This window comes from Pipistrellus hanaki (assembly GCF_964339955.1).
Source record: "Pipistrellus hanaki genome assembly, chromosome: 1".
Taxonomy (NCBI): domain Eukaryota; kingdom Metazoa; phylum Chordata; class Mammalia; order Chiroptera; family Vespertilionidae; genus Pipistrellus; species Pipistrellus hanaki.
The window spans coordinates 142,128,531-142,142,180 of record NC_140503.1 but is presented as its reverse complement, the minus strand read 5'-3'; the positions used below and the strand labels follow the sequence as shown (position 1 = coordinate 142,142,180).

The window sequence follows — 13,650 nt, the reverse complement described above, 5'->3', positions numbered from 1 at the left end:
TTAGGCCTTGATTTTGTGTATTCTGCAGTACTTCACGGTCTTAAAGTGTGCATTTTGGTAAACATTTTGTTTCTGGCTGGGATCCTTCTATTCTGAAACAAAAGCTATTTTTGCTGCCTGTATGAGTGCTTTTGGCCAATGTTTCTTGATCTTTTCTGTTAAAATTATGTGCTGACTCTTGGTCATAATTCTTTTCCACTTTGCATTTCCAGGTCATTAAAACTCCAATGACCAGCCAGAAGACGTTTGAATCTCTGCTGGACTTCAGCAAAGCCCTGGGAAAGCATCCTGTTACTTGCAAGGTGGAGTCTGAGTAGCATGGGAAGGGGTGATTTTCCCGGGAACCTGGCTTGCTCCAGGTGGGATTCTTGCATAGGAGAGTGATGCGGGAGATGGAGCACTTACACTGCGGCCTGTCCACGGGTTGGGTAGAGTGAGCCACACCTCCTTTTTAACTCGCCAGGGCCATCATGGGGAGTCTGAGATCCAGATGGGCCCAGCAGACTGTTGATGAGTGGCTGTGTTTCCATAAATGGATTTTGTTAACCATCAGCTTTAGCTTCTGGGTCTTAGGAGCCAGAACCACGCTGTGTGTCCGGCACAGCCTGATGGACACGTGCATCCCAAACAGAACACTGGGCGTCGCTGTTGGCAGGAGCAGCACGCATGGTCAGGAGGTGATGAGAGGAGAGCAGCCCGCCCTGCCCCAGGTCATGCTAGGAAAGCTGCTTCTCCGTGGAGTGCTGCGTTGTGGTTTGTGTGTTTTGTTTTCAGTGAGAAGTGTGGTCAAATGGAAAGCATGCCTCGACCTTTCCCCTTAGGATCCCCAGTTATGAGCTGTAAAGTCACCCCTGGCTCCCCACGGCTCATGTTGGTTACCCCAGTCTCCCCATATGTTTAGTTACTCCTTAGTTCTCCCAAAATTTAAGGGCAACACTTCTGCATGACGTGGCAGCTTTTCAAAGGGGCTGTTGTGTCACAGAACACTGTTACGAATTTTTATAACTAATAACTATCTCACCTTTTTTTTTTTTTAACCTTAATTTTCTATATCGTTGTTCTTTTCATAGCCTATTTTTGCTTTCTAAAAGATTCTTGAGTTTGAACTCACAGTGTTGTATTAGCCCATGAAGACTCAGGTTGTTCATGAATCAGCCGAGTCAGTCGCCTTTCACTGTGGACCCTGTGCACCAGAGAGAGCAGAGCGGTGTGTGCCAGCCCCCCAGCCCAGGATGGAGGCTATTAGGGAGTCTCACTTTGCTAACACTAATTCTTTATTTGTTTAGTTTTGTGGTTTTAAATTGTCTGGGCTTCTTAAAAATCACGTTTCTAACCAGATGTTATGATTGGACTTCCTTACCAGTTTATGTTGTGTTAGTGGCAGGTAGTAGTAATAGGCTAGAAAGAACAGGGTGTAGCAAATCAGAGGCTGGCCGTAAAAGTGGGGGTGCCAGGCCGAGCCAGTGGTCAAGCTCACAGCGTCATCAATACTTTCTGAGAGCAAGGGTCTGTTCTTCCACGGGGGATGGGAACTCTTGGTCTCATAAAAGTACCTGTGATATTATACAGAACACTTTGTCCAGACTAGGCCATAGCGCTTCCTGGGAGTCCTTCTGGGTCAGTTATTCAGGCTCTTGGAGAGGCATCCTGACGATATCAGGCCCCACATAGAACAGGGATCTGCACGCTCTCCTGGAAAGGGCCTGAGTGTTTTAGGGCACGTGGTTTCTGCTGCAGCTTCTCAATCCTGCTGTTGTAGCGGGAAGGCAGCAGAGACAGCATATGCTGAGATGCATGTGGCCGTGTGGCAGTAAACTTTAAAAACAGGCTGGGGGCTGGATTTGGACTACAGGATTGTATTGGTAATTGCCAGCACCTGACATAGAAGAGTGGCGTTCATGTGCCTGCAGTGTGTCTTTTCATAGTGAGACCTCACAGGGCAGGAGAGAGTGAGGTAAAAAGGTTAAGGCCATGAACTCTGGAGCCAGCCAGACTGGGTTTACCTCTTGCCTCTGGCACTTATTAGCTGTGTAACCTTGGGCAAGTCACTTAACTTTCTGTGCCTCAGTGTCATTTACCTTACAAAGAGGTAATAATACTTATCTCACAAGGTTAAATGAGGAATAAATTATATATAATAAGTTATATATAACCTATCTATATACATATATTTGTAATCCTCAACTGATTATATGTGCTTTTTTTTGTTTGTTTGTTTTCCCCAATTTAAAAAAAAATATATTGATTTTTTTATTACAGAAAGGAAGGGAAAGAGATAGAGAGCTAGAAACGTCGATGAGAGAGAAACATCAACCAGCTGCTTCCTGCACACCCCCCACCGGGGACGTGCCTACAACCAATGTACATGCCCTTGACCGGAATCGAACCTGGGACCTCTCAGTCCACAGACTGACGCTCTACCATTGAGCCAAACTGGCTTCGGCTGAGGATATGTTTTTATTGATTTTCAGAAAGGGGGGTGAGGTAAACATTGATGTGTGAGAGAAACATCAATTGGCTGCCTCCTGTACACTGGCTTGGCTGCCCAGAATGTATTATACAGTAAAGAGGTCATGATCAAACTCATGATCTAGGTATGTGCTCTGATCAGGAATGGAACCCACAACCTTTTTTGGTGTATGGGACAGTGCTTCATCTAACTGAGCCACCCGGCCAGGGCATAAATTAATGTTTGTAAAGTACTTAGAACACTACCAGGCACAAGTATATTTAATAAATTGATAAGCATGAACAATGTAAGTTGTACGATTTCATAAAAATAAATTGCTTTATTCAAGGACAATGTCTCTTTACTTCCCACTAACATTATGAGAGTATCTGTCTCAGTATCCTCAACAACACTGAATATTTTAATGGGGAAAAACCTGTTCCCAGTAATCTTACTGGCAAATGCCAATTTTGTTCCAATGAAAAGTTTTTTTATTAGTAGCTTGTTTAAGTATTTTGTGAGTTTTAGCCTCTTTTCAGGCTCTGTATGTAGACGATGTAAACTCTATCTACTTTAGAACGCTGTATATTCTAAGTAGAGCAGATATTTTTCCCGGTTGCTTTCTGAGTTCTAACCTTGTATATGGTGTGCCTCATTTGAGTTTCTTTAATAAACCTTTTAAATTTGAAAAGCATTTTCTCCCTGATCATAAAGTCATCATCATTTCATTAATACAATTTTGGTTAAATGGATACAGACCTCGTGTGCATGTCTGTATTCCTGGGAGTTAGGGGTATGGGACGTTTGGAAGGAGGTATAAGCCCTGCGGCTTGGCTGCCCAGTGTGCACCATGCAGTCAGGCAGGTGTAAGAGTAGTGCAGCTGGGTCATCTTTAATTCAGTGTGTACAGATTGCTTAGAAATGGAACCCAAGGCAGGGTGAGAATTCTGCCTGCAGGGAGATCACAGCCTTTTTTTAAAGAAGGGGGCTATTAACAGAATCAGCTTCACATGAATACCACCAAAAATTACTGCACTGCTAGCCCCCAAAAGAGATCAGTAGGTGATCCCACATCCCATACGAGGTCTCCAGGGCAGACGAAAGTTTCGATGCGAGGGAAAGAGTGGAAGGAGTTGTCCAGAGTGGTGGGTCCTAAGTGGTGTGTGTGAAAGGCCAGCGGTCGGCCTCGGGTCGATTGTTCTGGAACCTGTCCCCAGCTCGGATCCTGCTGTTGTAGCAGGAAGGCAGGAGAAAGTCCCGAGTGGCCCAGGAATGGCTCTGAGGAGCCCAGGAGAAGTGCTCCTGTGGGGGTTTGAGTTGGAGTGTTGCTTTTTCTAGATCCCTGAAAGTCACATAGGAGAGGAGCAGAGGGGCTGCCGTTGAGCGCAGGCAGTGTGCACAGCAAAACTGTTTTCTGCACAACTTGTCACATAGGAACGATGACTCCATTTCACAGATTATAAAACTGGACTTCAGAATGAGGCAGGTCAGAGAGTGTTAGAATTTGAGCCCAACCTGTCTGCCCCCAAACTGTGCCCTTCTGATGCCCCCTTCCTTAACCTTCCTTTATTTCAGGATCATGCAGTGGGGGCATCTGGGGTTTTGTTAAGTACCATAGTTGTTGGATAAATTGTCATGTAAAGTGGAAGTAAGGCTGTGCTGCTACTATAGTACAAGTTTTGGAAATGTATAGCTTCATAAATGTGGTAACATAAGGGTGAGAAGGGGCAGCCTGGTGACTTCACAAAAGATAAAGTTCAATGAAAATTCACGTCTTTTCTTTTTCTGTCTCGTAAAACAGGACACGCCTGGGTTTATTGTGAACCGCCTGCTGGTGCCCTACCTCATGGAGGCAGTCCGGCTGTACGAGCGAGGTACGAACGAGGTAGCTGCCCTGGGCCAGGTGGGAGCCGCAGGCTGGATGTCGGCAGGCAGGGGCTGCAGGAGGGCTGGCCTTACAGAGCAGGGAAGGAGCATCCATTTCTAGCCCGGGGAGTTGGCCTCACCCTGGGCCCTGGACCTCTGCCAGTGGGTTCCCTGTGACGCCTCTGAGGTGGCTCTGGGACCTTCCTCCCTAGTCCTGGCCAGAGCAATTGCACGCCCAGCACGGCTTTATACTATCCTGGATCTCTGCTTTCGGTTAAAGGGTTATTGATTAAAATAGTAGTAATGTGAAAATCACTGGGCTAGGAAACCGTCAGTTTTCCTTAAAGCTCTAAATTGTGACGGTGATCGGAAGTAAGTAACAAGGCTGGCCTGCGCTGAGGAGCACCTCTGACAGCCCTGTCCGGCCTTGCTGATGATGCCACGGTGCAGCTTGGGTTTTTAACCTTAAGAATAGTCTAAAATGTCTCCTCAGTACTTGTTGATAGACATATAAGACCTGGGACCCGGTCCAGATTATAAAATGTCATGTATCCTCCTGCCTGCCTTCCCCACCACATTTCTGGAAAGGTAACTATCATGTCAGCTTCAAAGGCAAAGAGCCTTAATAGGATGGATAAAAAGCAAGTGTAATTGTTTTCAATTACTTCACAAATGCTTGCTCCTGAGTATGTCATTTCGAAACAAAACGTTTCTACCAGCTCTTCCAGAGAGATGAAAGCACATTTGCTTCCTCAAAATCTGCTTTAAATATTAAAACTTTTCTCTGTGTTTCAGGAGAGCATTTGTCTCACTTTTGCTCCAAGATCAAACCAACACTTCTGTGTTTATCTATCAACAAACACGCCTAATTACACCTCAGAGGAAGCTCGAAATATTTTGCCCAGCCTTGCAAGACAGGGTTGGTTTTTGTTAGACTAGTGCATGTGGGTGATTCACCTCCTGATGGTGTTTTTCTCACTGCGACGTACTGTCACTGACATATTTGCACAAGGACTGTGTATGTGATTGTAAGTCAAAAGTCATTTTCCTGCCTTCTGTCCCCAGTCCCCGGCAGTGGACTCTTTCTGAACAGATGCATTCCCTTTGAGCCTCACCATCGCCAGGGGCTGGTGAGGGGAAGCTGGAAGGGGGGGCTGACCTCTGGGGGAGGTGCCCTTAGTTTGCCTGTGACGCTTCCCTCAGCACCTGTCATTGCTGTCCCTTTGCCTCCACCAGCTGCTTCCCAGGACCTGGGGGCCGGAGCCCATTCTTCTAGAACAGCTGGGGATCATGTCGGGGGCGCGGCTTTCTCCCAGCAAGCCCACTGTGGCCTGGACTCCTCATGTCACACCTCAGGCTCCTTACACGTCCCTGATGCTGCCTCCTTCAGCCAACACAGAGGTGTGCGAGACGCACCCTGCCACCCGTTTCCATTGTCTGTGCTCACCTGCCTGCATCCATTCTATTTGGAAACCTGAACCCAATTTGGATCCTCTGTTGCCTGTCACATCTGTTCATTTGTCACTGTCGATTCCTCCCCGTCATCCCAGCTCCCCTGTGCTAGTCAGCCTGCCTCAGCGGGGCTCCTTCAGGCAGCAGACACGTCGCCGCCTCGCATCTTTTCCTAACTGGTCTCTGCCATGTTTGCAGACGGTCTCATGCTGTCCTGGGGGTGCGGACACAGTGCGTGCTGTGTCTGCCCCATGCGGGGGGCAGCCCAGGGCCCAGCAGCAGAGTTGAACAGTGAAGATGTACACTGACTCTTTCGCCGGGCCTTTTCTGGACTCTTGAAGAAAACTCAGTACAACACTGCCTTGGGCAGCTCAGGCTGCTGTAACGAGAATACCACAGACTGGGTAGCCTGTAACAAGTTTGTATCTCACAGTTCTGGAGGCTGGAAGTCCGAGGCCAACGTGATGGCAGGGTTGCGTTCTGGTGAGGGCCTGCTGCAGGCTGCTGACTTCTCGCTGTGTCCTCACACTGTGTCCTCACGTGGAGATTGCAGAGAGAAAACAGGCTCTTCGAGGGGCTCTAATCCCACTCATGGGGGCTCTACCCTCATGACCTCATCTGATCCTGATCACTTCCCACATGCCCCGCCTTTTTATACCGTTTCATTGGCGGGAGGGTTTCAACATACGAATTGGGGGACACAAACATTCAGTCCACACAGACACTGGGGATACACCTTTGGTGTGAGTGCTCCACGCACATGGGCTGGCACACTGCTACTTTGAGGTGCAGGCTCAGCAGGAGGGGGCTGGGCATTACAGCAGGGGGTCATGCCAGTCATCATCCACTCAGGCCTCCTGGCACCTGAACACATTGCAGAAAGCCACAGGCTGCACCAGAGCTTGTACCAACTCCCCATGGTATCCGGGCACTCCACCGCTCTCTCTGCCTCTGAGCCTCGGTGTCTCTGTGTCCTTCAGCTTCTGTCCTCTTTCTGTCGCTCTAATTCATTCCCATTGCTGTTAAGGCCTGATTGGTAGAGTCAGTCACCCTCACCCCTGTGGGTCAGAGTCACTCTCCACACCTTTGAGCAGGCTGGTGCCCAGGAGCAGACAGGTGGCCCTCTGACAGGCCATGGTAGGCTCTGGCAGGGTCATGGGGCCACAGGTGACACCTGGGAGTGCCATGAGCCTGGCCTCCAGTCACTGTGATGTCCTGCTCACACTGTCACTCCTTGCTCAGGACATATGCAGAGTCCTGTCGTCATCAAGGACAGTGTCCGTTCCAGGGGCCTTTTTCCTCACCCTCTGTCCCTGTCTTGTCATCACATATCTTGCCCTACCTTTCTCACAACGCCACCATGTGTCCTCAGGACTGCAGGCTGGACCTGATCTGTGTTGCCAGTGTCTTTACGCTCTGGCTGTCCGTGGGACTGCTGCCACTCAGTTCCTGAGGCAGGACAGGTGTCTTTCTCCTTCCCTACTCTTTTGTAGCGGTATCTGGGTCTTATCTTCATAGCCTCAGTGTGCGGTACAGGACAGGCATTGAGATCCCTGTTGCTGAATAAAGGAATGGTGGCTCGCAGAGGTTCTGCTCCTTGTGGCTGTGACCCGGGGTGTTGTTAATTCCAAGCGTGGCTGGTAGGTGGTGCTGATGAGCCAGCAAGAGCCCTGTGGGGGCGATCCCAGGTTCGCAGGCTACAGGAGATCTGGGAGTTCACTGAGGAGGCTTTTCCTTGTCTAGAGTTGAGGACTCTTATCTGGGGAGGAGGGTTCCAAGAACCTCCTAAGGTTAATGCAGAATTTTGCATGTATGTACATTTTCTTTGTAGAGGCATCAGCTTCTCCGCTATAAAGTAAGTTAGGAATTATTAATCTGAAACACCCCACCACATTTAACTCCCACATGGCACACCAATCTATATGTGTGTTTTATTTAGCGCTCTCTCTCCCTCTCTCTCTCTCTCTCTCTCTCTCTCTCTCTCTCTCTCTCTCTCTCTTTTTACCTCTTTGGCTCTGTATTAACTCAGAATAGAACTTTTAGAGTTGTGCTGTAAAACTTTGGGTTTTGTTTTGTTTTGTAATATTCTGTCTTCATATTACTTTTTTAAATGAGTCTTTGAATCTGGAATCACAGTCTTGCCTCTAGGGTTCATTGCCTGTCCTTGAATATAGATTTGATTAAATGCATGAGGTGAGTTGAAACCATTATGCCAGGAGATTTCTGTCCCCAGGAAGCTTATATTCTTATGAGATGAGAGAGCCCTCAGTAAATAACCAACATGCTAGGCTGTGACCGGTAACCTCTGAGAAAGACAAAGAGGATGGCAGGAGTGCCAGCCTCGAGCCCTTAGTTTGCATGCATGGAGAGGGGTGGCAGTGAGCAGAGGCCCACAGATGTCAGAAGTCTGAGGACACTGGGCACCTGGCAGGGGAACGGCAGGTGCTGAGCCAGAGGAATGTGCGAGGCTGTCATTCCAGCATTCTGGCTCTGACAGCACAGAAGCCTTGGGGTTTAATGGAATTCCTTGAGCAGAATCCGCCTTTCAGCTGCCATGTTCTTTGTCATTCCTGGCTTTGCACATGCTGTTCCCGCTGCCTGGAATGCCCTTCGCTGCCTGCTCTTCCTTTGGGGTTCTCATCAGGATACTTAGGACCTGGGGCTGGTGGTGGTTTTGGTGAAGTCATGGGAGTGAGTAAACCTCTCCATCTTTGCCCACACAGCTGCATGAGTCTTCAGCTCTTGTTAATGGTGAAATTTTTGGTGTACACATCCGACTTCTCCCATTATATCTTGAGTACTCACACTTAAGTGTTCTTCTTGATTTTCTTTGTCTCATTCTAAGTCCGGGTGCCTGGTACCTGGCAGATATGAATGCAGGTTGAATGAGTGAATGAGGACGCCTGATAAGGCTAGTGTGTATGCTCATTTTGCTCTCTTTGCTTTCTTATGACTGGAAATTCAAACCGTGATTCTCAGGACCCTCTGGTTAACTAATTAGTGGAGTACTAATAATGTCACCCTTATGAGATAATTGGCTGATATTTTAATCGCCTTGAAATCCTTTGGCAGTACTTAATTTGCTTTTAAAAATTTCCTTTATAAATCTTTAAATAGTTCCTGTTTCTCATACCCCAAAATCCAAAATACTTAGGTATGAAATCTTCTCTGAGTATTTGTAACATTTTGGTATAATTGTCCCTTTATGCTTTGGAACAAAATTTTAGATAGCCACTTACTACAGACTTCCCATTCCCGATTTCGGAGAAAGGGACAGGCTGTTCTCTGGAAAGGCGTCCTGTGGCCCAAGGATAGTATGCTCAGGATGAAATTCCTAGGAAGAAGCACATTGACCCTTGTCTTAGTCTTCTCAGCACATTTTCAAGGTTTCATGGCAGTTCTAAAGCAGGTTTGGGCTTTTCTTCAAATGTTATTTTGACTGAAGTGTTTATGTGACTGTGATTCTACTCATTACTTGCAAAACCAAGAAAGCTGAAAAAGATATATATATATATATATATATATATATATATATATATATATATATATAAATAAATAAAAAATACAAAAGTATAAAACTTAGTTCTTTTTAAAAAAATATATTTTATTAGTTTTTTTACAGAGAGGAAGAGAGAAGGATAGAGAGTTAGAAACATCGATGAGAGAGAAACATCGATCAGCTGCCTCCTGCACACCCCCCACCGGGGATGTGCCCACAACCAAAGTACATGCCCTTGACTGGAATCGAACCTGGGACCCTTCAGTCTGCAGGCCGACACTGTATCCACCGAGCCAAACCCGTCAGGGAAAACTTAGTTCTTTTTATATAAAAGAGCCCATTTTTTTAATATAAAAAAGTCAATCAAAAATCTGCTTTAGAGCCCTAACCAGTTTGGCTCAGTGGATAGAGCATCGGCCTATGGACTGAAGGGTCCTAGGTTCAATTCCAATCAAGGGCATGTACCTTGGTTGCAGGCACACCCCCAGCGGGGAATGTGCATGAGGCGGTGATTGATGTTTCTCTCTCATCGATGTTTCTGACTATCCTTTCTGTAAAAAAATCAATAAAATATATTTTTTAAAAATCTGTTTTAGATTTTAAAATATCTAAATGATATTTTAATATATTATTCCAGATTTGGAAATTTCCAACCCGTTAGAAAGGAACTAATGTCGGAATCAGGGGCTTTTCTCTCTCCATGGGCAGAATTCACCTACAAAACAGCTTTGAAAGTCTTGTGACCTGTTTGGCATGTCCCTCTTGACACAAAATCTTAAGCTAGAAATCCTGACTCCCGATATTTTTTGAATGTGCAAATATGCAAAACCATAGCAATTCCGGAACTAGCAACTGCCAAGGAGAACTGTGGGAAGACAGTAACTCAGGGCTCCCCTTCTCCTTAGGTGACGCATCCAAGGAAGACATCGACGTCGCCATGAAGCTGGGAGCTGGGTACCCCATGGGCCCGTTTGAGCTTCTCGATTACGTTGGGCTGGACACAACGAAGTTCATCATGGACGGTACGACTTGGGATTCTCTGTTGTCTTTCTTCATTGAGTGGAGCTAGTCTCTCTCAATTGTGCCTGACAGGCCTGTTTAAAACTGAAATTCTAAGGGGTCTTAGGAGACTTCCCGAAGTCCTGCCCACACAGCCTAACAACTCAAGTTACCAGGTGGTAGAGGAAGGAAAAATGCGGCTGCCTAGCATCTCTGCTGCACAGGGCACCTTTTTTATTTTTAACTTTTCACTTTGAGATAATTATAGATTCACAGGAAGTTTCAAATATAAGACAGACAGCCCTCTTCACCCCTTTCCCAGCATCACCCCTCAGTTCCATCACAAACCACAGCACAGTGTGAAGCCAGGAAACCAGCACTGACGCACTGTGCCTTCTCGCACACACTCTGATTTGTATGCCTGCACTGCAATCAGATACCAGCCATTTTCTGTAATGTGTCCCCTTGCCTGTGAAGGCTCTGAAACGGGGCAAAAATCATTATTAAAACTATTGAGGTTGAATGTAGCTCATACTATCAGCTCCTACCATTCACAAAGAATACGTAGGTGTTTGAGTGATGAAGGTTCTACTTGAAGCATGAATTCCGGAATTTTAAGAGGATGTAACATACTAGCAGCAGCAAATTCGGATTTTTCACATGTTCTGAAAGTTGTTTGACTGTGAAGGGTTCACCGTTGAACCGGTGATTTCAGGAAGGGTTTGGATAAACAGGAGCCAGGGGTGGGGGGAAGGCAGGCAGCTCACCTCCGTTGGGGCCCCGGGGCTGCACCCGCTCAGCCTTTCTCTGCCGTGTTGGCTTGGGGGGCACCACGCCCAAGGGGCTCTCCCACATCAGAGTGGGACCTCCAGTCTTGCCTGGGAATGCTGAGATGTGAAAATAAACCCAGCACTTCATCTGAGCCCTCTCCCCTCCTCTCAATAGGGTGGCATGAGATGGATACACAGAACCCCCTGTTTCAGCCCAGCCCGTCCGTGAACAAGATGGTAGCGGAGAAAAAGCTCGGCAAGAAGACTGGAGAAGGGTTCTACAAATACAAATGATGCGCAGCTGCTCCGGCTCCGGGAAGAGACCTGCAAGCTCCACTAGCAGCCGCCCCAAGTGCCCGCGGGAGTGCCCTGGGGTCGACCTGCTCCCACCCAGCACAGTCTCTGCGGCGTGCAATTGATTGTAATCTGTCTGAAATAATTATTTACCTGTAGCAGGGTTCTCTACTGAGAATGAATTCCCTTTTTTAGTCTGTTCATGTCTGTGTATTTTCTAAAAAGCTTTACACCCTCGGTGCCTTGGAGCAAACATTTCTTTTGAACCTCGTCACTTTGATAAAGCATCGCCTGAATTCACGCCCTGATGGAGGGAAAGCACTTCCCCTGAGAGCGTGCAGGGCTCGTCACTGCCACACGGGGGGGTCCTGGGCGTTGGTGCGACCGCGCTGTGTCTGTGAAGCGCTGTAGGGAGCAGCGCTGCATCTCACCTTTGTCAGAGGTCCGCCTGCAGCTGTGAGCCTCTCCCCACATCCTGGGTACGACATAGTGTCCTGTCCGTCCCCCTCATCATCTGCTGGACCGGCAGGAACGTCGCTACGCTCTTGGTTTGCAGGAAGATGTTTCGTTCACATCTGAAATCTGGATGAGTATAGTCTCTCTCTCTTTTTCATGAAAAATCGTTACTGCAAACTGCCTACAAATTGATCTAATAAAATACAGTCTTGTAACCTGTAAAAAAATCGAATTGAAATAAACATGTATAACTTTAAATGGTAACATGCTTAAATGATTACAAAAGCAAAGGTTGGTAATTGAGCCGAGAGCTGTGTCCCACCTCTTTCGGTCCATTGCTGTTTTAAAGCGGCAGAGGTAAGGAGGAGGTGTTCGTGTGGAAGTGTGTGTGGGGTGCTGACTGTAGCCATCGCTCCAGGTTTCTTGCCAATAAAACTATGGTGGTTAAGTATGCAAAGGGCACAGAAAAAAAAATTTTTAAGGAACATTTGCTGCTTTGCCAGCAAAGGGAAATAATGTAACATAAGCTTCTTTAATCATTGGCTTGAGAAAGTGTCTTCTAAGACAGAATTTTGAGGCTTGAAGGACATCAGAAACCCTGAGGTCCATTGACCTCATTCACAAAGACCCTGAGTCATGTGCCCAAGGTCACCAGCAGTTTTGTAGCAGAGCCAGGATTAGAACTAGTTTTGATGATAAAATAAATACAAACTAGCACATTTGGGAATTTCATATCCAGACTTTCAAACAGGACTGTCCCCAAAATGGGCATCCCTGTTTAGTGTCCTGGGGCATAAGTCTAATGGTTGAGAGATTGCCACCCCACCCCCCACTTCATGACAAAAGGGGGCTTAGTAATTTTTTTTTTTCTTGAATCTAACAATAGCATCATAGGAACATAAATAGGTACGTGCCTTTCTACCACACAGAGACCCCGGTTTAGGAAGCTTTTAGGTTATTCTTATAAAACATTTCCTAATGCGAAAAAGGAAGCACCTGTGGTGCCACCACGTTTCCATCTCTAAGGGTCACCCTGGTGCCTGAGCCCTGTGCTCTGGGCTGGCTCTTGGCCTTTGACCGGCGTCTGGCCTCCGGCGGGGCTTCATTTCCTCCCACTGACTGGAGTGCCTACAGGATGTGGGCCTTTGTCCTGAAAATGGCAGGCTCTTTCTTGACCCCTCAAGTCAGGGAAGAGAGAAGACGGCAATTGGACCATCCGTCTGCCAAGATGTGAGGGTAGGGCCACAGCGATCCTTTTCTGGCTGAGGTTTTTATATGCACTTTCAGCAAGTCAAAAAGGTGGCCTCTGAGCATTTTTATCATTTTCAAAAAATTTTTCATGCCTCATGTTTGGGCCCAGGAAGGAATGTCGAACATTCTTGTACAAAGAGGCATTGATGGTGGGGTCCTCAGTCCCACCGAGAGCTGCTGCCTTTTGCTGAGGTCCACGCTGCAAACTGGACTGAGGAGGAATAGAGGGCCAGGCTGGCTTCCCCTGCACTCAGCGGCTTGTCCAGGCGGATCTGCGAGTCTGACTTCACCCGGCTTCTCACCTCCCCAAACTCTCCTCCCAACAGCCACCAGGCTCTTCCGTCAGGTCTGGAAAGAGGGTACTCCTGCTGCCCCTCTTCCTGGGTCCCCTGTTCTCCCTTCTATGTGATTATGTTCCTGTAATAGAATGAAACCTCGATATTAGGAAGAACCACACAATTGATGACATGGCTTGTGAAAAAATTTCTGGGAGCCTCTGGGCATAGCCATCACCCAGTTGAAGTTAGGCTTAGCAAGATGGCGTTCTCTGAAGAATCGTTTTAATGCTTATGAAGATGTCTTTGTAAAATAAAAACTGTGGCCCTTTGCTGTTC

The 13,650-nt window shown here is 47.2% G+C and overlaps 1 protein-coding gene across 1 annotated transcript in view; it reads left to right on the top strand.

Moving 5' to 3' along the window:
* Positions 1-12,043, top strand: part of HADH (hydroxyacyl-CoA dehydrogenase) — a 44,587-nt gene extending 32,544 nt beyond the window's left edge. The window contains exons 5-8 of the mRNA XM_084872893.1: positions 213-302; positions 4,251-4,323; positions 10,172-10,288; positions 11,211-12,043. Coding sequence (XP_084729019.1) covers positions 213-302; positions 4,251-4,323; positions 10,172-10,288; positions 11,211-11,329 — 399 coding nt within the window. The 3' untranslated portion in view covers positions 11,330-12,043. The remainder of the gene's footprint in view (positions 1-212; positions 303-4,250; positions 4,324-10,171; positions 10,289-11,210) is intronic.
* The last annotated feature ends 1,607 nt before the right edge of the window (positions 12,044-13,650 follow it).